The sequence below is a fragment of the Suricata suricatta genome, chromosome 10, assembly GCF_006229205.1.
Source record: "Suricata suricatta isolate VVHF042 chromosome 10, meerkat_22Aug2017_6uvM2_HiC, whole genome shotgun sequence".
In the NCBI taxonomy this organism is placed as follows: Eukaryota; Metazoa; Chordata; class Mammalia; order Carnivora; family Herpestidae; genus Suricata; species Suricata suricatta.
Window position 1 is genome coordinate 84106018 of NC_043709.1, and position 23513 is coordinate 84129530.

Sequence of the window (23513 nt, forward strand, 5' to 3'; positions counted from 1 at the left end):
CAAACATCTCCTTTGAAATCATAAACTCCATTATGTCAGTCAGTCAAAGACACCAGATACCTACCTCCAGCTCTCTCTGGCCTCACCTTTGCTAACACTGCTTTTTTAACCTTATTGAGACCTCTAGCAAGTAGAGACCCTTCCTTTTCTCTCAGTCCTTCAGCGCTTTCCATAAGTGATCCATCTTTGTACCTTTGACACTCCTAGAACAGGCTGCTGAGCTCTATGAAGGAAATGGGACAATGTGCCAGTTGGCAGAGCCACACATTTATGACCTCCTGGTTACACCCCCCTTCAATAGTTCCCAACGACTCTTTACATGCCTCCCATCAGCTTTAGTTTCCTCAGCCTCCAGTAGCTTTGTCTTCTCACCTCCTTCTGTGTCTGTCATGTTGTATTTGCTTCTGTCCATGGTTTATTTACTCAACTGGTAGCAAGCTTCAAGCAAGCAGGGAGGATGCACTATACCTTTTCTGTAGCCTACATCAGTACTAACACAGCACTCCATACAGAGTGGGTGCTCAGCATATGTTTGTAGAGCAATCAGTAATTCAACCCTTCCATGACACCCTCCTTCCAGGGCTGATTTCTTGCACATCTACGTTATAGATAGTACTAAATGTCACACATTTTACAAACTAGAAAAACTTACATGGAAAATTGCAATTCCGTCTTTTCAAGCAACTTCAGTCCTTGGGTTCTGTTGTACCTCTCATTTCTCATTTTTGTAACTATTAAAGCTATCAACTCCAGGAACTCCTGGGTGGCTCAGTCAGTTAAGTGTCTGACTTCAGCACAGGTCATGATCTCGAACTTCGTGAGTTTGAGCCCTGCATTGTACTCCACACTGATAGTGGAGTGCACAAACTCTCTCAAAATAAATAAATAAACTTTATATATATATGTGTGTGTGTATATATATGTATGTGTGGAGATATAGATATATATGTATGTATGTGTGTATATATATACACATTATGTATGTGTGTGTGTATATATGTGTGTGTATATATATATGTGTGTGTGTGTGTGTGTATATATATATATATATATATAAATCAAGTCCACTTCATGCCTCTTAATACAAATAGATTGCTTTGGATGACTATAGGTCTTGTGATCTTTGCTGATTGTTGAGGTTTATCCCACCAAGATATAGTACCTCATTTCTGTGCTTTATTCCTCTCTTCCTTTTACTCTTTCTTTGAACTTCATTGAATAGCACTAAATCCACACACTTCAAAACCTTATTCCAAAAATTTTGTTGGAGTAATTTGCCATGATTTCCACTCTATACTTTGCATCACCAAGATTCTGGGAATTACCTAGCAGTAAGAAAATAATCAGTGCTGGGGTTACATTGGAAAATATTTGGGATGATTACTTTTTAGGAATGTGCACATGTAAATGATGTAGTAGTCCCAAATTGTCAGAGAAAATTGTAATTTTTAGCTTTTTCATAATATCACTAATTCCTCAAAGACCCTTATTTCACTTCCATTCTTTTTTGTTTTTCATGTATACCTCTCAATAGTTACAACTCTAGCTAACTCTAGAATTTCACCACCATTTTGTTCCACCTTATATTGAAAGTCTTCCAGTGCTTTAAAGACAAAATGTATTCTAATTGGAATTATTCTCCAACACAAAATGTATGCAAAATTTTAGAACTTAACTTATGTATTCTCTTCTTTTCTAGGTCACAAATGGGTACTTTTCATGGGGCAGCGGTTTAGCTACGTTATCCAATATAGATATTAGAATTCCAACTGGTGAGAGACATTTGTTATTCATTTTTATATTTTTAATTATGACAACTATGGATTTCCAAGATAATTGATTTTAACAAAAAAAGATTGTTTAGACATTATTAACATTATTTATAGTTGTTTATTGGCATTATGTAGCTGATGAGCCACTGTATCGTTATGGAAATGACTGGAAATAAGACTTGCCTTTCACTACAAAGTGTGTAGACATTTGGAAAAGTTATTTACTGTCCAAATAAGCTGATAACAACTTGTTGCTAATTTGTCCACTTAAATAATGGAGTAGGTGATTTTTCATGTTGTTTGAGAAATGACTTAAAGAAAGACTATATAAGAAAATTATATTCTATCCTTGAGACAACTAAGTTTTCAAGTTATTTTAGGCTCAAATACCCAGTGATTTTTAGTTACAATGTCTAGATATCTGAATAGAAAAAAAATTTTTGATCTGGCCTGATCACCGGTAGGCTGGGATTTCTCTATTTTACGTGCATATCAAAGTAAGAAATTGGAGAAGATGTCTTAATACCAGCCCATATCCCTTTATTCCCAATTATCAATTTGAGTCATAGCTGCCTTCTTCTCCTGAATAAATTGAGTAATAAAGTTAAAACATGAAGATGATTTAGGCAATTATTTCATTTCTGTCTTCACTAATGTCAGCTATTTTCATAGTTGGAAACAGTAAATCAACTTTTAATTTTTCTCTCCTTTATAAAAAATTTATATATCAGAAAGAGGAGCTATTTAGAATACTTTATTGCTGGAGACCAAATGTGGACCATTGATTTTGAAACCTCAGCATTTTGTAAATTTATTTTGGTTTTATTTTCCTAGGAGAATTCTATGTCCTCTTGCTGTTATCCTTTATTTAATTTCTTTAGGTCAGTTGACCATGATTGTGGGCCAAGTGGGATGTGGGAAGTCTTCTCTTCTCCTTGCTATCCTTGGTGAGATGCAGACACTGGAAGGCAAAGTTCACTGGAGCAAGTATGTGTATTTTTAATTGGTTTCTATTGCTCTATCATACATCTGATTATCTTACAGAGGGAAGACATTAGAACAATAATCTGAGGATCCCCTCAGAAATAAGTACAGCTTTCTAAAAATTAAATTAGTAGAAACCTTAAATGTTATAAAAATTAGAAAACAGTTCCTTACAGAGGTTTATAATGGTGTAAACTAGTATGATTGGGATTATAAAGATAGATTTTCAAAGTTAAATGAATAACATTTAAGAAATAATTTAAAAATTTATCCTATTTTAAAAGAAGTTATAGAAAACTTACATTATTCATAAAGCTTAAATGCAAAATAGCTGTAGAAATACCAAATAATTTTTCATTGAAGAAATACCAAGTAATCTTTTCCAAAATCTTCATAAGGTGCTGAGAAACCAGCCATTTCTTTTCACACCCAACTTAAAGTAGGCACTAGAAATATCTAGTAAGAGATATATGGGCCGGTCAGAGTGGTGTGTTGTGCCCCCGTAAAGAAGTGAAAAAGAGGCATCTAGCATGGTGCTCCTCCTGAAATTTGGACGGTGGCCTTTGAAACACATTGTGGTAATAAAGTGACTCAGAACCATAATATCATATAATTGTGTAATAAAGGGTTAAACCAATTTACTTAGTTCGACCTACCTAGGAGATTCCCCATAAGCAGTTTGTGAAGAAATTGGCTACAGCTTATCTAAGAAATTGGATTATAGACCAGTGGGTCTCAACCAGGTACAATTTTGCTCCCAAGGGAGATATTTTTGGTTGTCACACTGGAGAAATAGGTTGTTCCTGATCTGGTTGGTAGAGGCCAGGGATGCTGGTAAACATCCTGCAGTGCACAGGACCCCCTTCTCACTGCCCCAGCAACAAGGAATCGTCTGGCCCCAAATGTCAGCTGTGTCAAGGTTGGGAAACCTTGCTCTAAATTTATAGATATTTGTTAATATTTTGCACCTACCATTGTAAACTCTTTTGTTGCTTACTGTGCTGTTTACATACATATACATGTCTCAAGACTGGGTAAAACTGTTTCAGGGAATTTTTAGAATAGAGTCTATGTTAAACTCCAGTTAAGAGAAGGAAATGCTTGGATATGAAATTTGAACTGGAAACATACTATTTTGTGTATCGTGGACAGAAGGAGGAGGCTGAAAAATGTTGAGTGTACATTTAATTCCTGTTGGGCCAATCTGAAAGAGAGTAGACATGAAACTGTTTAGTAAATATTCAGAAGAGGGCATGGTAAATAATTGCTATCTGCAGTTTGCTTCATTACAAGTTCCTGTTGATCACTAAGATAGGCACCAGCCAATCTGCTCTGCCACTGTCTCCTTCCATCTAAGATGACTAGAGGTTTTGAGAACAGGTTTTACTGGATTAAATTCTATTATGTGACATGTACAGTCATCATCAAGTTATTTGGGTTTTATTTTTTACCTTTGTTGCACTATCATTAAAACAGATCCTACACTTGATCTTAGCCAAAAGGCCGAGAAGTGATCACTATCATTAAAACAGAGAGAAAGAATTAAAACAGAGAGAAGCAGTGAAAGAAGAAGCTTGAGATTTTATTGTCAGACCTCTAGGATGTTCGTCTAGTATAGTCTTCCCTTGTGCTGTTTAAGATTCCACTTGGCCAGATTAACTTCCAATATTATCATTAATAATCTTCACCATTTTGCTAATGGATAAATAAATGATTTGAAAATTAGGGAAGTATTTTGCATAATCTAGTATTTTTCTTTTGCATTGCTAAGCAAGCTATTCTACTTTATTTCACAAAAGTAGGGAATTATTTTATTTAAAGTTACATTGTGTAATACAGCTTGAAAAATAAAGATATCAAAGTAAAAATAAGATTTAAATAATAATCTAAGAAGTTAATAGGTAGAATGCATGCAGAGTCCTGTGTATTAATAAAATATGGACCACAACTTCAACTCTTGGGTTAATGAAAGCTAGGCAAAGAGGAAACTAGAGATAAAAACATACACTTACTCAACAGAGGTTAAGAAATCTCTCTCATTAAAAAAGAAAGGAAGGGAGAGACAGAGGGAGGGAGGAAGGAAGGAAGGAAGGAAGGAAGGAAGGAAGGAAGGAAGGAAGGGGGGAGGGAAAAAAGAAATATCTCTCATGGATCCCAACAATAAAAGCTAATAACAGATTATGTTTTAGAAATGGAGCCAATAAGATGAAGGTGTGGAAAAGGATTTAAGGTATTCTAAGTATCTTAGATATTCTTAAGTACCTAAATTGTATCTATCAATAAAGTCCTCATAATTTAAAAATAATCTTTTTATGAACACTTGCCTTCATACACAATAATCCCATCTCTTAAAGGCAGAATGACTAAGATTTTCTTCAAAAAATGTCTGTGTTGGCTCAGACACATACAGCTTAAAAACGAAGCCTCTAAGAGATTGGATAAGCTAAAACAAATTCTATTCTCCTTTAATAACAAGAATTACTTCCTTTCCTTCTGTGGTATCCTTAATATCTGATCAAACATATTTTCAGATCATAATACTCTGAAGATACTGACCTTCTTTTGAAGAGTTATTTGTAATTACTCTTCATTCCATAAAAGGCTGTTGTGCCTCATCCAATAAGGAAAGGCATAGAAATATTATTAGAGTAAAGCTCATTTAGAAGTTACCAATACTGATTGGTTGATGATGTACAAATCATAAGAAGTGCTTTACTTCAGCAGACTAAATTGTTTGATATTTTTGGAAGCTGAAAAAAAAACCCAGTGAACTAAATGTTAGCATAAGGTATTAAGTACCTTACTGCAATTATTTCACCATTGCATATATCTCTGGTTGCATGAATTTTATTTTTAAATGTGTCCTCATAGACTGACATGAGCAAAGTCCAATACGTAGTTTGCCCTTTTGTGGCAATAAATATTTACTCTAGGCAGGAAAGAAGGTTTTGCTGCTCACCCAGGACACACCGACACAAAGACCTCTAAAGACATTTCTTTGGAAATTGATACTTTTCACCTAGTCTTCCATAGTGTAGCCTCAGAAGAAAATGATCAGAGAGAAGCAAGGGACTAAAAATTTTTCAAAAATTGTTAGAATGCCAGGGCTTTTACTCCTGTGTCTGGGTGTGCTTTATATTTGTTGAAAACCAAATATCCTGCCTGAATGAATGTGTCCTTCCCCATTTGTCTTGATAAACAATAATTCCCACCAACATTTTAGGAGTTAGAACTAAAATGCTCTACCTGATGGATGGTTTCAGTAAAGGAGTCTACATTGTGTAGTAATTGTGGTAATCATGTGAGACACAGCCATCATTTTTAGTTTTGGTTTCCTTTTCTTTTCTTTCCCTTTTGCCCAGGTTGTCAACCACCCTACTGTCAGGCCTCATATATGCTCATGTTCTATCTTCTAACATCTTGATGGAATCAGCCTTATAACATTAGTCCAATTGTTCTAAGACAGGTGAACTGAGGAGTTACTCCTTTTCATGTGACTTTGCATGGCATGCAGGAATAATAACACATTGAGTCAGCTTTCCTGGATTACATATAATGTAGCAAGTTTGTGTCCACATCCAGCTCCCATTCTTCTAAATATTGTTTCTGATGTAAGCTTACAAAAGTCACTCTTTCCCATTCTACAAGATATCAACCATGATTCTTGAAAGTTGTTAGCTACCAAGTTTAATTTTTATTCTTGAAGGAAAATACACACAGGTCCTGCATGCAGAAGGGAAATCTATTTTCCAGAAGAGGATTTTCCATCTGACCTTTTTCTTTTCTCTTGTTGGTTTCAGCACGATTCACTACCATAGTTAATGGTGATGGATGGGTCTGGACACGGACCTAGTGATTTTCATATAATCAAATAGATCCTGATGTTGGTATTCAGAGACAATTCTATTTATTTTGGAAAAGAAAAAGTAATCCTTCAAAATCGAATTGGATTAAACATATTGCTGTTGTGTGAGGATTATAGAGGTGGTTTCTAGAAGTTTAAGACTCTACTACTACTCATGAAAAATGAAAGAGCAGGATTTCTTTTTATTTGTTCATGGAAGATGACTATCTATATATGGGCCAGTATCTACTATATTTTTCTTACTCTGAGACTAGTATATATCAATATATATACACATATATACGTATATATGTATACATACGTATATATATATATATCTCTTTGACATGCAAATCACTGTGGTAGTTGTTCAGGGGGGATAACTAAACATGCTCGGAAGGCCACAAGGAAGTAAGAAAATAATTTCATAAGTAATTATTTGGTCAAATTTTTATAGGTGCTAGGAAGAAAGACAGAGTTTTATAAGAATAAATAATAGGTAACCTTACTGAGTCAAGTCTGTGAGGTCAACAAGGCTTTTATAGGAGGATGCATAAGTGAATGATACTCGAACTCCTATTTTAAGGATAAACCAAAATCAGTGAGTCGAAAAGTAAAGAGCTGTAATACAAGTGGAGATAGAAGGTGAGAAAGACTATTCTGATTCTCTTTCAGTCTTTCTGTGGTCTACTGTAGGATCCTCCTCCTTTACTTTGCCTTTTATCTTTGACTTCAGTTCCTCTCTAAGTATTAACAACACACCGATGTACATACCTGGCCAGCATCTTTCTTCTGAAGACCTACTAGGTGCTCCAAAAAGTTTTTATATACAAGCTGCATCTTGAACACATCTAAACTGAGCTCATATCCCTGATTATCTCCAATACCTACTTCTCCTGTATCTTGGCAGGAATGTGTCCCTACGCACTGAAATTTGTTAGTGGGAGCCCAAATCAGAGCTCAAATATTCAACCTGAATTATTCTCTCTCTCTCTATTGCCCACACAGTCTAACCAATCATGTTTCTTAGGTCTGTCCTTAACACTTTTATGCCTATATTAATTGTCTTAGTTCAGGACAATTGCATATGTGAACTATTCACTGCTCTGATCTGAAATCCAATTACATAGCTCTTGCTCATATTTTTTGTAGTCAACTGACCAAAGTATACAAGAAATATTTCAAAGACTTGATACTATATCAGGACCTCTCATGATCTGGTCTTTGTCTAATTTCCACCCCCCCTTACCATTGTGTTCCAGTATCTCTGAACTGCAAGTTATTTCTCAAATGCACACACTTCCTCTGTAACTCCCTTCCCTAGATAGGTAGCTTCACATTTTTACTAGTGTCAAATCAGATACTAGCTCTTTGACAAAGACTTCTCTCATTTTCCGAGGAAGATTGAAATGTACCTTCTCTTCTGGTCCTTCTGCACTATGTTTAAATAACTAATGTGGGTTGGTTTCCTTAGTAGACTGATAGTGCCTGTATTCAAAGCATTACATCTAGTCCAGGCCCTGGCTCTTTTCTAATTTCAACCCCCCTCCCAGGTACCACCACTCTGGCCCCTTCCCTTTGTAGATAAGAAAAATCTTCACTCATTCTTTCCAGTTCCTCTTATACTCATCTTGCCTCAGTCCATTGCACTTTTTTCTACCTCTGCCACTCCACTGAAACTATTCTTATTTAGTCCACCAGTGGCATCATAATTTTTAAATCTACTGTGTGATTTTTGATCATTGTGTTACTTGACATCCTGGCTCCTTGACATTGTTGCCCATACCTTTTGCTTCAAAATGTCTCCTTGCTTAGTTTTGACTCACAGGTAAGTTTACCTCAAGTATTTGTCTGCTCCTCTTGGTCCTTTCTTCAAGTTTCTTTTCCTTAGCCACTTATTAAATAGTGATATCCTTCATGTTCTGACGTTGTCCCCTTCTTTTCTGCCTCTATATATAATCTCTGGGCAAGCAGATAACTTCCAATGAATTTAGTTTCCTCTATTTGGTCCTGTTCCATTGTTCTAATATGAAACATGCGACAAAGTAATCATTAATTTCTGTCATACACCTGCTTCTTTTTATCTATTTTCTGTCTTCCTCAAATTAACTAAAACCATTGAGGTCATTCATTGACTTTTTACCATTTAAAAAAATCCAAATTACTTGGGGAACCTGGGTGGCTCAGTCGGTTGAGCATCCAACTCTTGGTTTTGGCTCAGATCATGATCTCACAGCTCAAAAGTTCAAGCCCTGTGTCAGGCTCTACACTGGCAGTGCAGAACCTGCTTTGGATTCCCTGTTGTCCTTCTCTCTCTGCCCCTCCCCTGCTTGCTCTCTATCTTTTTCTCTCTCAAAGTAAATAAATAAACATTTAAAAAATTTAACCACATTTCTTGATAATAAAGCGTATGTATGCAAATATCATTTAGGAAATTGTATATTAGTTTTTGTGTGTGTGAGCAACTTAGGTCAGAGAATAATCATTTTTGAGAGGGGGTTTTTAGTCTGAAATTCTTTTTTCCTGCCTTAGTTAACCATACCAAGCTGTCATTAGCAGTGTGTAAGCATAAAAATCTTATGATGAGTAGCTCTAAGCTAATCATCACTAGACAACCTACTTAGGTTATGTTCTCCATAAAAGCATATGGTGTTTTCCAGACACAAATCAGATCTACTTTTAGAGTTCCACTGGACTTTGTGTGTAGTTTTTGAATTCAGGTCTTGAATTCAACAACATTATTCAAATTTAGAACAATAAGATGAATTGGTCTTCAGGTGTTTTCCTCCCATAATATAGGTATAACTGTTATTAAGAAAACAACTCTTTGCATAAATCATATCAAACAATAACAATACCCAAATGTTACGGTTTGACCTATTGTGCATGTCTGTCTTTCTTATGAGTTCCTTAAGGGCCATGCTGTGTCTGAGCCTTTCAAGTGTAAAGCCCCAAAGGTAGTTTTTCTTTTCATGCCATAGGATATAGCTAATTAGGAATTTAAATAGATTAGATTTGAATTTTAAAGATAGGCAGACTTTGTAGATACCAAATCCTTATTCAGACTAGGAAACTATTGTAAGAAGATTACCTATATTTATACAGGTAGTTAGAACAGAGCCGGTATAGAAGCCAGGTCACTGTATGAACCCAGGTGTTGTATGTTCTTTTGGAAGCTTACTAAGTAATTATTTACTTGCTGATGAAAGTCGTAAAAGAAAATTATTATTTGTCTGGTTTTGTCATTGAAATTAATACCAAAAACCATTTGGGAAACATAGCTATTTAATATGTCCAGTGTTTATTTTTTACCTGATATATGCACACATTCATCTTATATTTATATTTCATAATTAATGAACATTGTTTGCCATACTTGCAGTGTAAATGAATCTGAGCCTTCTTTTGAAGCAACCAGAAGGTATTATTTCTATTTTAATCTGCATTTAATAAGAATAACTTTCTTCCTTAGACTTTACCTAATACTCAGTCTCTTACTCCTAGTCGTTTTATTCATTCTGATGATGTACCAATTTATTTATTAAAATGTACCAACATATTTCCAATAGCAGTGGTTCCCAACGTTTACAAGCTGCTAAAAAAGTTAACTTGCCAAACAAAATGGCCCGTTGTGTCAATAATTTTCTTCTCTATGAGTCACAAATGTCTCAACTTTGGCCGAAACTCAAACTGTTTTTAGTAAATTGGTTTTGGGATTTCATAAAATAAAAATGCAAGAATATGTATATTGTTTATGAGTTAAGCAATGATGGGATCTGTCCATAAGCCAAAGATGGGAAGACCAGGAGGAGAAGAAGAAGACATGCCAGAAGTTGGGAACCACTGTTGTACGCACATACCGCTATCTCAGAGACTGCTAGCGTACTATGTATCATCGTATCTTTTAAACTCCTAAGGCATTATGTTTCGGGATGATCACTGAACATTTCTAATTACTCTTTTTCTTAACCTTACTATCTTTTAGCCTTCATTCTTTAATTAGTACTTACAGACCATGAACTAACTGTGGAAGTGTGACTTTTAAGCTGACCCCTTTCCTACCCCAGTCCCATCATCTTCTTTATCTTCAGCACACATGTATTCTCCAGGTGATTGCAAATTAAAGTCTGATGTATAGACATCTGGTAGAATTTGTAAGCCAAAACAAAATAATGGGGGAGGAGGAAGAGCTTATAATTTTTAAGAAATAAGCTATTTCAATATGTTTTGAAATACATAGCTTTTAAATGTGTAGCTATTTCAACATTGAAATGGACTCCTCAATATATTATTGTTTTGAAATAATTATATATTATCGACTGCCTTAAAACATATTGATAATTAAGCCACAGGCACCATACCAATTCATGTCTTTTTCTAAGGTCTGCATATAAAATTCAGAGTATGTAAAGTACTTTTAATATAAAGTAACATATCTGTGGCTATTGGAGAGAGCGTGTTGCTATTATCTTTTAATTATTTAAAAGTTACAGTCATTTTAGAAAGTAAATTTTCAATTTATAGTTTAAAACTTTAAACACTTCTTTAGCATAGCAAAATCAAATTTTGCACACCAAGGGACATTTTGATTAAATTATAACCTTTCTAATTTAGGTGAAATACTTAACCATTAAATAATAAGTTTAGTGATTATTAAAATGTTCTTTTTTAGAAGCTTTCCATTTCTGTGTTTAAGATATTTCATCAATTTTGTTCTCTTTAGTTTTACTAAAATACACATACAGCACAACACCCTTATATGACTTGGGTGTTTTGTTTTTCTTTTCCATTTTCCAGTAGGAACAGATATTCTGTGGCTTATGCAGCTCAAAAGCCTTGGTTATTAAATGCTACAGTAGAAGAAAATATTACCTTTGGAAGCCCTTTCAACAAACAGAGGTAATTTTGAATGTGTAAAATTCAGAACTAAACAAGCAACTATTTCTAACACTTATTTTTGGTCCATGGTTCCTGGAAACTGTGTAGCCATGCCTTCCTTTTTCGCCTGCATGCTCTGCTTCTGTCATCATTACCAGGTCTTTTGAGTCCACTTTTTAAAGAGAAGCCTGACTGGAAGTTTCAGCCCATCCTGTATACTTACTGTACACCAAAACTAAGCTACTGAACTGGAATCACGGAGGGTGGAAGGGTGGAGGGGGGTGAGGGGGGATGCTGAAGTTATTGGTAAGTAGAATGAAAAATCCAAGGAGGAAAGAAACTTACATGTGGAAAGAAGAGGAAGAATGTGGGATCTGAGAGGTTCTAGTTACTGAGAGCAACCAAAATATGCCATCTCTTAACCATCTTTAAATACCACCAGAGTGTAAAAAGGCATGAGCCTCAAGCTAGCCTCACACGGCTGGATCTTAAAACCCTAAGCCAAACCTTGAAAATTATGGAGAATTAATTCAAGGGGGAGGCACAAGGAAGGGAGGGAAGAGGAAAGCAGATAGTGTGGGAGGAAGAACCTAAGTTACGTGGCATCATTTGGGGCCCATGGAACAATCCAGACAGAAAAGGATTTATGTATATCCACAGTGGCAAACTGGATTATAAATGAAGCTGAGATGAGGTAGTAGATGCCTTAAAAGCCAATAGGATATAATTCTATACATTCTGGGGAGGCACAGCAAGTTTTAGAAAAAGGAATACTGAAGTAAATGTGATATGAATCTAAATCTGTAATGATAGATACATAAGGATGAATCTGAACTACGAGCAAGGAGACATTTAGAGACTTGTTGGAATAAAGTCCAAGCATGCAATGTTCATTGCATTGCCAGTACTTGGGGGTGACTGCAGAAATAGAAAAAAAAAGAGATGGTTGACAAAAAAAAAAAACATTCTAGAATAAGAATGGAAAAATAAGAGCAGGAAAAAGAAAAGGAAGAATCAAGAGTGACTTTTTAATATTTTAAGACTAACTGATTGAGAAAATGAAATTATTGATATTTTCCCCAGCACTCCCTACCTCCTATACTTGCTATTTATCATTTCCAGTCCCAGCCTTACATCTGCTGGAGTATCGTCAATCCTCCACACCTTCCATTTCTCTTCCCATCAGCAGGCACAGTAATATGCACAGACACCCATCCCCAACCTGTGTTTTAGCACTTGTGAGCCTCCTGTTGTCCCTGAGATGCACCATGACCTTTTCACCTCCATGCAGCTCCTTAAGCCTCCCTCCTTCCCATCTTTTTCTTCCTGGCAAATTACAAATCATCCTTCTGGATACAGCTATGTGTTGCCTCCTCTGCAAAGACTCCTCAGAGTGGTCAGCCATTTCTTTCTATGTATTTCTGGAGCATTTTCCACATACGTCTGCTGTAGCACCTACCGAGATCCATTTTATTATGTTTCTTTATCAGCCTTCTCCATTTACTAGTTTCATAAGAGTGGAAACAAGTATCTATTTATCTTGGTTTCTACAAACCTAATGTAGAGGCGAATATATACTAAATTGTTCGAGAAGGTATTTTGGCTTCCAAGATATTGAACTTGGGACTTACTTTATGGGTAGCATATTAATAGTAATCTACAAATTCAAAACAATTTCTTTCAAAGGTACAAAGCGGTTACAGATGCCTGTTCACTTCAGCCAGATATTGACTTACTGCCTTTTGGAGACCAAACTGAAATTGGAGAGCGGGTGAGATATGTATAGTTTAATTAAATAATAAGCAACCATCTAGAAAAGTCTTCTGGTTGCCTTTAACCTTTACTGTAGCATAATGGAAATCTGAGAGCTCAGGGGCTGTGCGCTGTCCTAGTGACAGGCTCCGCAGCCAGGATACAGGAGCTTTAATGCCGCTCTTAAGTATTTGTTGAGTAACAACCATATACTTAATATTGTGCTGGCTACTAGAGAGTTCTCAAGAAAACTACAGCAGTTCCTGCCTTTGATCAAACGTAGTTTTACTTACATGGAGTTGAAATTGAGATTGCTTCCAACTTCTTCCATTCTTGTCAAGATCTATTTATTCTTGTTAAAGTATCCTTTTTTTCTTTGTGTACACATGTTTTACAGTGATGTCGTACTATTCTGAGCAGCTAAAAAATATTTATGCCTGCATATAATCGCTAAAACAATTTTGGCTAAATTTTTCTGTTTATTTATTTTGAGAGAGAGAGAGAGAGAGAGAGAGAGAGAGAGCGAGCTCGGTCATGGCCTTGAAATCATGACCTGAACTGAAATCAAGAGATTGAAACTTAACTGACTCAGCCACCCAGGCACCTCTGTAGTCACTGTTCTAAATGGCCATTCTTGATTGTAGCATAATATAATGTTTAAGAGCATGGACTTAACTTCTCTGAGCTTTAAGTTTCTTGCATGTCAAGTAAAGGGAATAATACCTAAATATTGGGATTGTTATAAGGAATAAAAGAAATAAGGAATATAAAAGCTTTCACATACTAAGTGCTCAATAAATACTAGTTTAAAATTGTTATAATTAGTAGTTACTTATAAAAACATATTACTGTATAGATCTGCTAAACATAATTGGCAATATAAAATGTAAGAGGTATATGTTAAGTAAACCACAGATACAATTCACAAAATTAGTAAAGGTTTTGGAATTGCTAGCAGTGTTTAGCACTCACCACATGTTTTGGTGATGAATGCTTTTGTACAGCAGAGCTGTCTATAAGAGTGAAAGAAGCATTCATGTTACCACTCAAAAATGTTCTTAATATGACTCAAGTATTGACCGATAGACAATTTTCATTTTATGTTACTAATACTATCACAACTTAATAAATTACCATTAATTTAAAATATTTAAAAAACAAGTTTGTATTTTAAAGAGAATGTTTAACCATCAGATAATTTGCTATTGGAAAGGGTGGATATTTATGGTTATTTCTTCTCTAGGGCATCAACCTGAGTGGTGGTCAGAGGCAAAGAATCTGTGTGGCACGAGCTCTCTATCAAAATACCAACATTGTCTTTTTGGTGAGAATATGACCTTTATTTCTCCTTCATTTTTCCCTCTGGACAAATGAGCCATTAAAGAGACAAATCAAGTAACTCAAGGAAAGATGGTTTAACTTCCGAAAAAATAAAGAATATAAGGGAAACAAAATCTCACAGTACAAATGAGATCAACACATAAGGTTAAGAGTTCGAGTATCCAGATTGGTGTCCAAGTGACTTAGGTGCCCGAAATTGTTGCTTTGTGAGTTTCTTAACCATGAGGATCATTAATGAAAAAGTCTGTATAGTTTGGATCAACTGGACAGGATCATATGCCTTCTCATTTATGTGGTTGACAAAGAAAGAAAGGCTAGAAAATGCACTCTTGGTGGACATAGTGGTAAGTAAGCATAGTACTCCATTACAGTGCTGTGCAACTCAGTCTATGCATAAGCTTTGGCTGTGAAGTTTTCTAAAACTATAGAAATTTTGGTACCATCCTTGACACCTATTGAATAATTTGTAAGGGCAGAAGCTAGAGCCTGGGTCTTGAAAAATCTGTATGGATGATCCTCATATATATCCTTGGTAAAAAAAACTTCGTTCTATTGGATCCACAAACAGAATTTGATGATTCTACTGATTTGAATTTTGCTCTAGTTTGGTTCCTCTAGCAGGAGTTAGCCAAAATAACTGAACTTTTAAATACGGATACGAGAGACCAGCAAACTATGTAAATGCATCCTTCCCCTGCCTTCTCCTTCTGTGTGTTATGAACCGTCTATAAATCTGGTTTCCAGACTTTCTGTATAATTTTCATTCCATCTAAGATCTAGAAGCTCTTCAAAAAAGTAGGTTGGTTTTGAAGTCTCCCTCAAAATGTGGATCTATTGCTGGGGACAGGAGTAGAATTTGGACATACTGGAAATTCACTTCAGGTTAATCTCCCTGAGTATCTGTCATCAAAATTCTCCAGAAAAATATACCATAAAAACCATAGCAAGATCTAGCAGTAACTTATGTAATTGTAAATCCCTTCCATAGTGGATGGACCTATGACTGGTAATGACTTCTTGAATTTTAGGATCAGTTAATGTTTGAACCACCTGAAGACAAAGTGATTTGGAAATCTGAAAGAGACCAAGGTCCTCTAGGTGTGGTATTCTATCCCTGTCGTTCCGCTGCCTTCAATTTAGTGAACGTTACTTATTATAGTTGTAGAATCATGGGATTCAAAGAATTCATAGGGTTAACTTATTGTAGATTCCCATCCATTTATTATAGGATTACTTCTCATATTGTCTCTGATGGCTTTTAGATGACTCTCTCTGAAGACAGATTGCTTCACTTCAAGGAGGCCTTTTCAGTCAGTGTATAACTTTCTTATTGCTGTTATAACAAATTGCTGTATTTTATGGCTTAAATAATCTGATGGTTCTGTAGGTTAGAAGTTTAATATGGATCTCACTGAACTAAAATAAGTGTCAGCAGGGCTGTGTTCCCTTCTAGAAGCTCTAGGGGACAATCCATTTCCTTGTCTTTTCTAACTTTAGATGTTGCCCACAGTCCTTGGCTCATCATTGCCTTCCTTCATCTTCAAAGCCAGCAACTTTGTATCTCTGACCATTTTTACTAGTCAATTCTTCCTCTCTTCACAGCTAGGAAAGTTCTTCTCTGCTCTCAAGGATTCATGTAATTAGTTGGGACCTATCTGGATTATTCAAGACAATCTTCCGGTCTAGAGGCCTTTAATCTGAATCATATGTGCAAAGTCCCATTCGCCATATAAATTAACATATGTACAGGTTCTGGAAATTAGGACATGGACATGTTTGGGGGCCTTATTCTGCCTACCACAGACGGCTCTTATTGGAAAGGTATTAAGTGATTAAAAATCTGCTTCCATGGATTTTTCATTAATTGGTTTTCCTTCCACTTCTAGAGCAACAAAATATATTTTTTGCAGTCATATTCAACATTTTAATATTATTTTCATAACCTGTCTTAATTTACTTTAAACAAGATTAGTATTTTTAATTCATCCACAATATAAATTTTGATAACATTTCTTAATCCTGGATATAATAATAGTATTTGTCAGAGTCCATTTGAAAAAGTGTGTTCTAGATGGACTCTGATCAGCTTATATAAGCTTATAACTCTTGGATCTTATGATCTAAATATTATATTTACTTCATTGCAACCTGAAATTGAATATTTTATCAGCAAAAAATAATGTTGATGTGTTTTAATAATTACCTCCAAGTGATTTATTACAATTTCATTGTGGAAAAATTCACAACGTACTCTGAACCACAGTGTTATCCCATTTGATTCTCATGATTGTGCTATAAGGGTCTGTGGTATCCTCATGTTAGATGAAGAAACATCTGCATAGAGGGCCTTACCCAAAGACTAATGACTAGTGAGTGGCAAGGTCTGGGCTAGAGCTGCATGCCTTTTGAGTATTGTTTTTCTGATCAGCTGAGAATCTCTAGTATTAAAAAAAAAATTATTACTGTGGCACCTGGGTGGCTCAGTCAGTTAAGTGTCAGAGTTTGGCTCAGGTCATAATCTCACGGTTTGTGCGTTTGAGCCCCGCATCAGACTCTGAGCTGTCAGCACAGAGCCTGGAGCCTGCTTCAAATTCTGTGTCTCCCTCTCTCTCTCTGCCCCTCCCTGACTCATGCTCTGATTATCACTGTCTCAATAAAAAATAAACAAAAAAAAATTTTTTTTAATTTATTACTTCAGGTTACCTCCTGTATTGTCCTTTTTCCCCCTTCCTTTTGCCTTTTCCTTCTTATCTCCTTACCTTCCTACTTTCCTTCTTCCCTTTCTCATCCCTCTCTTCACTTTCCCATCCCCTTCCTCTTCTTCCCTTCCACCCTTTCTTCCTTCCCTCCTTCTTCCCATCCATCAATATTTAGTGCCTCAGTGCCGTCTTCTGTGCTATATAGAGGAAACAAAAGAGAAAAAGACATTTCTCCTATCTTTCAGAATCTTACTTGTACAAATAATTACTCAGATGATGTTTTGTTTTACTCTAATTAAACTTTGTCTCATTATCCTTTACATGATATCAAAGCTAAATGGAAACATCTTAATGATGTATGAAGTATACTAGTTATTTTTGAAGCTTTATGGCATCTACAAATGTGCTGTCTCAGTGAATATCTTTATAAATTATTTCCAAAGATATATCCATGCCAAAAAATACTATTTACATATATTCTTTGAACATAAAAAATATACTAGTAAGAACTATATATGTATATAAAAATAAATAATATGCTGTTGAAAATGAAGTATCATTTATTCATTGAATTGGCCTTTTGACAAATTGTCTTACTTTTTTAAAAGAAGTATCTCCTTTGGGGCTTCTTGATGGCTCAGTCAGTTAAGTGTCGGACTCTCGATTTCATCTCAAGCCATTATCTGAGGTTCATGAGATGGAGCCCCACAAGGGGCTCTGTGCTAACAGTGTAGAGCCTGCTTAGAATTCTCTGTCTCCCTCTCTCGGCTCTTCCCTTGCCCTGCTCAAAAGTAAATAAATGTTTTTTAAATACCTCCCCAAACTGTTAACATACAAACTGAATCTTGAGGAATGATTCCCAGACCATCTAACCTAGATTTCCATGAAGTTATATAAAAGATTACATTTGACTGTAACAGCAAGATGCCCCATAATGAAGCTATGGCATATAAATGACAGCAACCGTTCTTAAGGGATTTCTATGATGCAGGCCTGATTCTAAGTACTGTATACACATTAGTTCACTTAATTCTCAGAACAACCCTATTAGGTTTAGCATTATTACTATCATCATCATCATCATCATCATCATCATCGTTATTACTAATGCTATTAATGGGTGAGGATACTGAGACTTTGGGGGATAATTGATCCAAGATCAAATAGATAGTAATAGTGAAGCAAGGATACATATTCAGAAAGCCTGATTTCATAGCCTACGTTCTTAACCAACTTCCTTATTAAGAGATTCCTGGAAGTCGTTAAACTCTCATTGTGCTGATTAAAAGGGATTAGCAAAGTATTAATCTACCAGTGCTTTATTTATAAGAAAGTAATAATAAAATAACATTTCTAAAACACTCCTTAGAGACTTTTTCTGCACTACTTTATTTGATCTTTGCAATAATTTTATGTGCTCTCTGAAAAGTCTTTTTATTATCCTCATTTTGCAAATGAAATAATTTTGAAAAATTTCCCAGTGTCAGAGAGGTGGAGTCATGACTAAAATGTGAGCCTCTAAATTTAGAGATAATGGATTTTGCATTATGCCTTACTATCTTATATGTTTAAAGTCCAAATTTTATAGAAAAACAAGCTGAATTATTATTAAAAACGTGTTTCCATTTCATGTCCTATTTCTATGTGAAAAATTCTCAGAACTATTTGGAATAGTTTGTATCCCAAGGGAGTCTTATGGTTCTTATTGGAATCAGAGGCTGGAGGTTGTTCCAGAAACAATCTGATTACCTCTGCAATCATTACCTGATTTTTGAAAATCAATGATATGCTGGTAGCTAAGTCTTGATAGTTATATCCTTACTACCTGATTGGAAATGGAGATAGAGAAAACTTTGTCATTATAACCCTGACACTAATGGTATTTTTCCCACTGCTGTGGAAACATTGCTTTATCCCACATTACTTTATATTGATACCTGAACTCTGCTTCTGTAAAGTAATTCTTAAGTGCCATCATAATCTCTCTACGCTAAAAGAAATTCCATATAATAGCAGTTGATCTTTCTATAACTTTCCCAAAATCTAACACTTAGAAAATTGAAATACAGTTTTTTCTTGTTATTAAAAGAAGCTAAATGACAAGAAGCTGATATTTGTGATGATTCAAAAAAAAAAAAGAAACTCACTGGACAGTGGTAGAAAGCTAATTCATTCTTGGAACATTTCAGAAATAATTAGTGTTCATTAAGATGATCCATAGTTTCTGAAAGATTTTGAAATATCTCCCATATCATCCAAAGAAATTTCAGAACAGTCAAGATAATTGTGTCATTAAGCCTATTATGTTTAATTAGCATGTTTAAAATATATATACAAACACAATAATATATGTATGATATGTGTATATATGTGTTATCACTTTGTCATCTTAAGTATTACATTGTCCAGAATGCTGCATTATTTAAATGATTTAAATAAATGAGATGTCAATAGACATGTCTCTGTTGTTAATGTATTCCCATAAAAGCTGTTTGAGGACATTAATTACATCTCCTCTTTATTCATTATTATGAAATCAGTGAACTGATTTTTTTAAAGATGTTCTAATTTTATATCACCTGTTAACTATCTAAATGCCTTGTTAATATTTCTTTTTCATACAGGCTTCTCCTAGATACTATAATAAAGCCATCTTGCTTATAGCTTCTGTTGATGCAGGCAGAGATTGATGGATACTTTTGTGAAATTATTGAGCTAATCATATCACTGCTATAATGAGTGCATACATGCGTTCATTCTAACTTCCAGATAACGATTTCTGTCTCAATACAAATTGCTTTTATTTTTCACTGTCCAGATAATTAGCCAGTGCAATTTATTTGTATATACACTAAGACCATGCTTACTCAACTGTTTAGAAATTTTCCCTAGTTGTAATTTTTAACTATTTCGCTATGTAGCCTATGTGTAGTAGAATGAGTGGAGTTCTTTTTTGGTCTTCTAAGACAAAGTACAGATTTGTCTCATATTGCATGCAAGTGCAATATGCAAGAACAGCAAGGAAATAAGTGTGATGAAGAAGATATTTATGAATTCCCTTTTCACTGTTCCACCAGCTCTTCCCAATTCTTTACCAGAAACCTCTACTCTTTTCTACTGCTTTGTCCCTTTAGCATTCCCTGAGTTTCTCTCAGTCCCCTGCCATGAGTAGTGCTTCCAGCTGGTAATTATGTGTCTGCTCACCATCCTCTCTGCAGGTACCTTTGCTTTATAATTTATTGTTTTCTGGAAACATTCCAGTGTTCTCTAGTACTTTCTGGTTTTCTTCTTTTAAGAATTCCAAACTGTCAAGCATCTACTCTGATGCTGCATGTAACATTATAGAAATAAAATATACATTAAAATAATTAACAGCAATGTCATCACCAGTCAATTAGTGTAATTCCCTAAATCATTTTCTAGATGACTTAATCACTCGGTACATGAAAGCTTCATTTCTTCCCAAGGCAATTGTCAGGTCAGTGGTAGGTATGATATTCCTGTCATATTTGCATGTCATTTGTTTATTACCTATATGCTCTTGCGAGGACTTCCAGTACTATGTTGAATAAAAGTGATGAGAGGACATCTTTGTCTTCTTCCTGTTGTTATTGAAGTTATTGTTCACTATTCAGAATGATTTCAGCTGTAGGTTTGTCATATGTGGCTTTTATTATGTTGTGACGTGTATCTTCTATATCCAAATTTTTTAGAGTTCTATCATGAAAGGTGTTGAATTTCATCAAATGTCTTTCTTGCATTTGTTGAGATGATTGTATGATATTTTTAAATGTTTATTTATTTATTTTTGAGAGAGAGAGGGAAACACAGATTCTGAAGCAGGCTCCAGGCTCCACACTGTCAACAGAGAACCCGACTCAGGGCTCAAACCCATGAGCTGTGAGATTATGACTTGAGCTGAAGTTGTACGTTTAACCAACTGAGCCACCCAGGTGTCCCAATTGTATGATTTTTGTTGATTGTGTTATTATGATATATCACATATATTGATTTGTATATGTTGAGCCATCCTTGCATCCCAAGAATAAATCCCACTTGATCATATTCCTTTCAATGTACTGTTGAATTTGGTTTGCTAATATAGTGTTGAGGATTTTTGCAACTATGTTCGTTAGGGACATTGGTCTATAATTTTCTTATACTATCCTTGTTTACTCTTGGTATCAGTGTAATGCTGGCTTTGTAAAATGTGCAATGTTTCCTTATCGATTTGCTTTATTTGATTTTATTTGATTTTCTATCTAGATGATCTATCCATTGTTGAAGGTGGAGTATTGAAGTTCCCTACTATTATTCTATTGCTATCTATTTCTTCCTTCAGATCTATCAATATTTGCTTTATATGTTTAGGTGCCCTGATGTTGTGTACATATTTATAATTCTTATATCCTTTTGATAAATTGGTCCCACTATCATTATAAAATAAACTTTGTTGTTAACAGTTTTTGGCTCAGTCTCTGTATCTGGTGTAAATATAGCTATCTTTGCTTTCTTTTAGTTTTCATTTGCATGGAATTTCTTTTTTCCATCTCTTCACTTTTAGTTTATGTATGTCCTTAAGCCAAAGTGAGTCTCTTGTAGGAAGCATATTGTCAAGTCTTGTCTTTTTTATCCATTCAGTCACACTATGTCTTTTGTTTGGAGAATTTAGTCCATTCACTTTTAAAGTAATTTAATAAGTGTGGGCTTATTTTTGCCATTTTGTTAATTGCTTCCTATATGTTTTGTAGTTCCTTTGTTCTTTTCTTCCTCTCTTGTCCTCTTCCTTTGCAGTTTGAGAATTTTTTTATAGCAGTATGCTTTTGTTCCTTTGTCTTTTGTGTATAGAGTATAGGTTTTTAAATTTTTTTTAAAGTTTATTTCTCATTGAGAGACAGAGAAAGACAGGATGATCATGGGAGGAGCAGAGAGAGGGGAAGACACAGAATCCAAAGCAGGTTCCAGGCCCTGAGCTTCAGCACAGAGCCAGACGTGGGGCTTGAATTCACAAACCATGAGATCATGACCTGAGCTGAAGTCAGATGCTCAACCAACTGAGCCACCCACACGTCCCAAACCAGTTGTTTTTAAGCTGAAAACTTAATTTTAAATACATAGAAAAGTTCTACATTTTTAAACTCTCTTCACCCCATATTTCACATCTTTCTATATTATGTATCCATTAATAAAACATGGTTATTATTTTTAATACTTGTCACTTTTTACCCTTAATACTAGAGTTTTAAGTAATTTACCACCACTGTATAATATTAGAGTATTGTGAATTTAGCTATATATTTATTTACCTTTACTGGCACGTTTTATACTTCCCTGTTTTCCTCTTACTAATTAGTTCTTTTATGTCAGTTTGAAAAACTCTCTTAACATATCTTGTAAGGGCAGTCTAGTGATAATGAAATTCTACAGCTTGTGTTTGCCTGGAAAACTCTTTGTCTTCCTTTCAATTCTGAAGGACAACTTTGCTGGTTAGAGTATTCTTGGTAGTTTTTGTTTCTCTCAGTACTTTGAATATATCACTCCTGTCTCTTGTGGCCTGCAAGGTATCTGCTGAAAAATCTTATACAATTATGGGGATTCCCTATCCCTTGTATGTAACAAGTTGCTTTTCTCTTGCTGTTTTTAAGATTCTGTTTTTGTCTAACTTTTGACAATTTAATTTTAATGTGTCTTGGTTTGGCTCTCTTTCAGTTCATTTTCTCTTGGTACTTTTGAGTTTTTCTGGATCTGGACATTTGTTTCTTTTCCTAAGTAGGGGACATTCCAGACATTCTTTCTTTGAATAACCTTTCTCCCCTTTCTTTCCCTTCTTCTTCTGGAACCCCTCTAATGAGTATATTGTTCCTCTCAGTGGTATCCTATGAGTTCCTTAAACTATCTTCAGTATTTTTTGTTCTTTTTTGCTTTTGTTTTTCTTAGTTGATCAATTCCACTTTGCTGTTTTTCAGTTCACTAATATTTTATTCCTCTTTATCTGGTTATCAAACTCCTCTATTGAAACTTTCAGTTCAATTCTTACATTTTTAGCTCTATGATTTCTGTTAGGAACTTTTTAATATTTTGCATGTCTTTGTTAAAATTCTCACCTTATTCATGCTTTGTTTTCCTGACCTGAGTGAGCATCTTTATGACCGGTATTTTGCCCTCTGTATCAGATTAATCACTTACCTCTCTTTTATTGAGATAGGCTTTTGGAGATTTATCTTATTCTTTTGTTTGGAACAT

At 35.0% G+C, this 23513-nt stretch overlaps 1 protein-coding gene and 1 pseudogene across 2 annotated transcripts in view; one reads left to right on the forward strand and one right to left on the reverse strand.

Moving 5' to 3' along the window:
- Positions 1–23513, forward strand: part of ABCC9 (ATP binding cassette subfamily C member 9) — a 126510-nt gene that overhangs the window by 53330 nt on the left and 49667 nt on the right. For both annotated transcript variants that reach the window (XM_029954498.1, XM_029954497.1), the window contains exons 16-21: positions 1700–1772; positions 2654–2759; positions 9983–10021; positions 11398–11499; positions 13165–13249; positions 14474–14554. In XM_029954498.1, coding sequence (XP_029810358.1) covers positions 1700–1772; positions 2654–2759; positions 9983–10021; positions 11398–11499; positions 13165–13249; positions 14474–14554 — 486 coding nt within the window. The remainder of the gene's footprint in view (positions 1–1699; positions 1773–2653; positions 2760–9982; positions 10022–11397; positions 11500–13164; positions 13250–14473; positions 14555–23513) is intronic.
- LOC115305754 lies at positions 4189–4271 on the reverse strand (annotated as a pseudogene).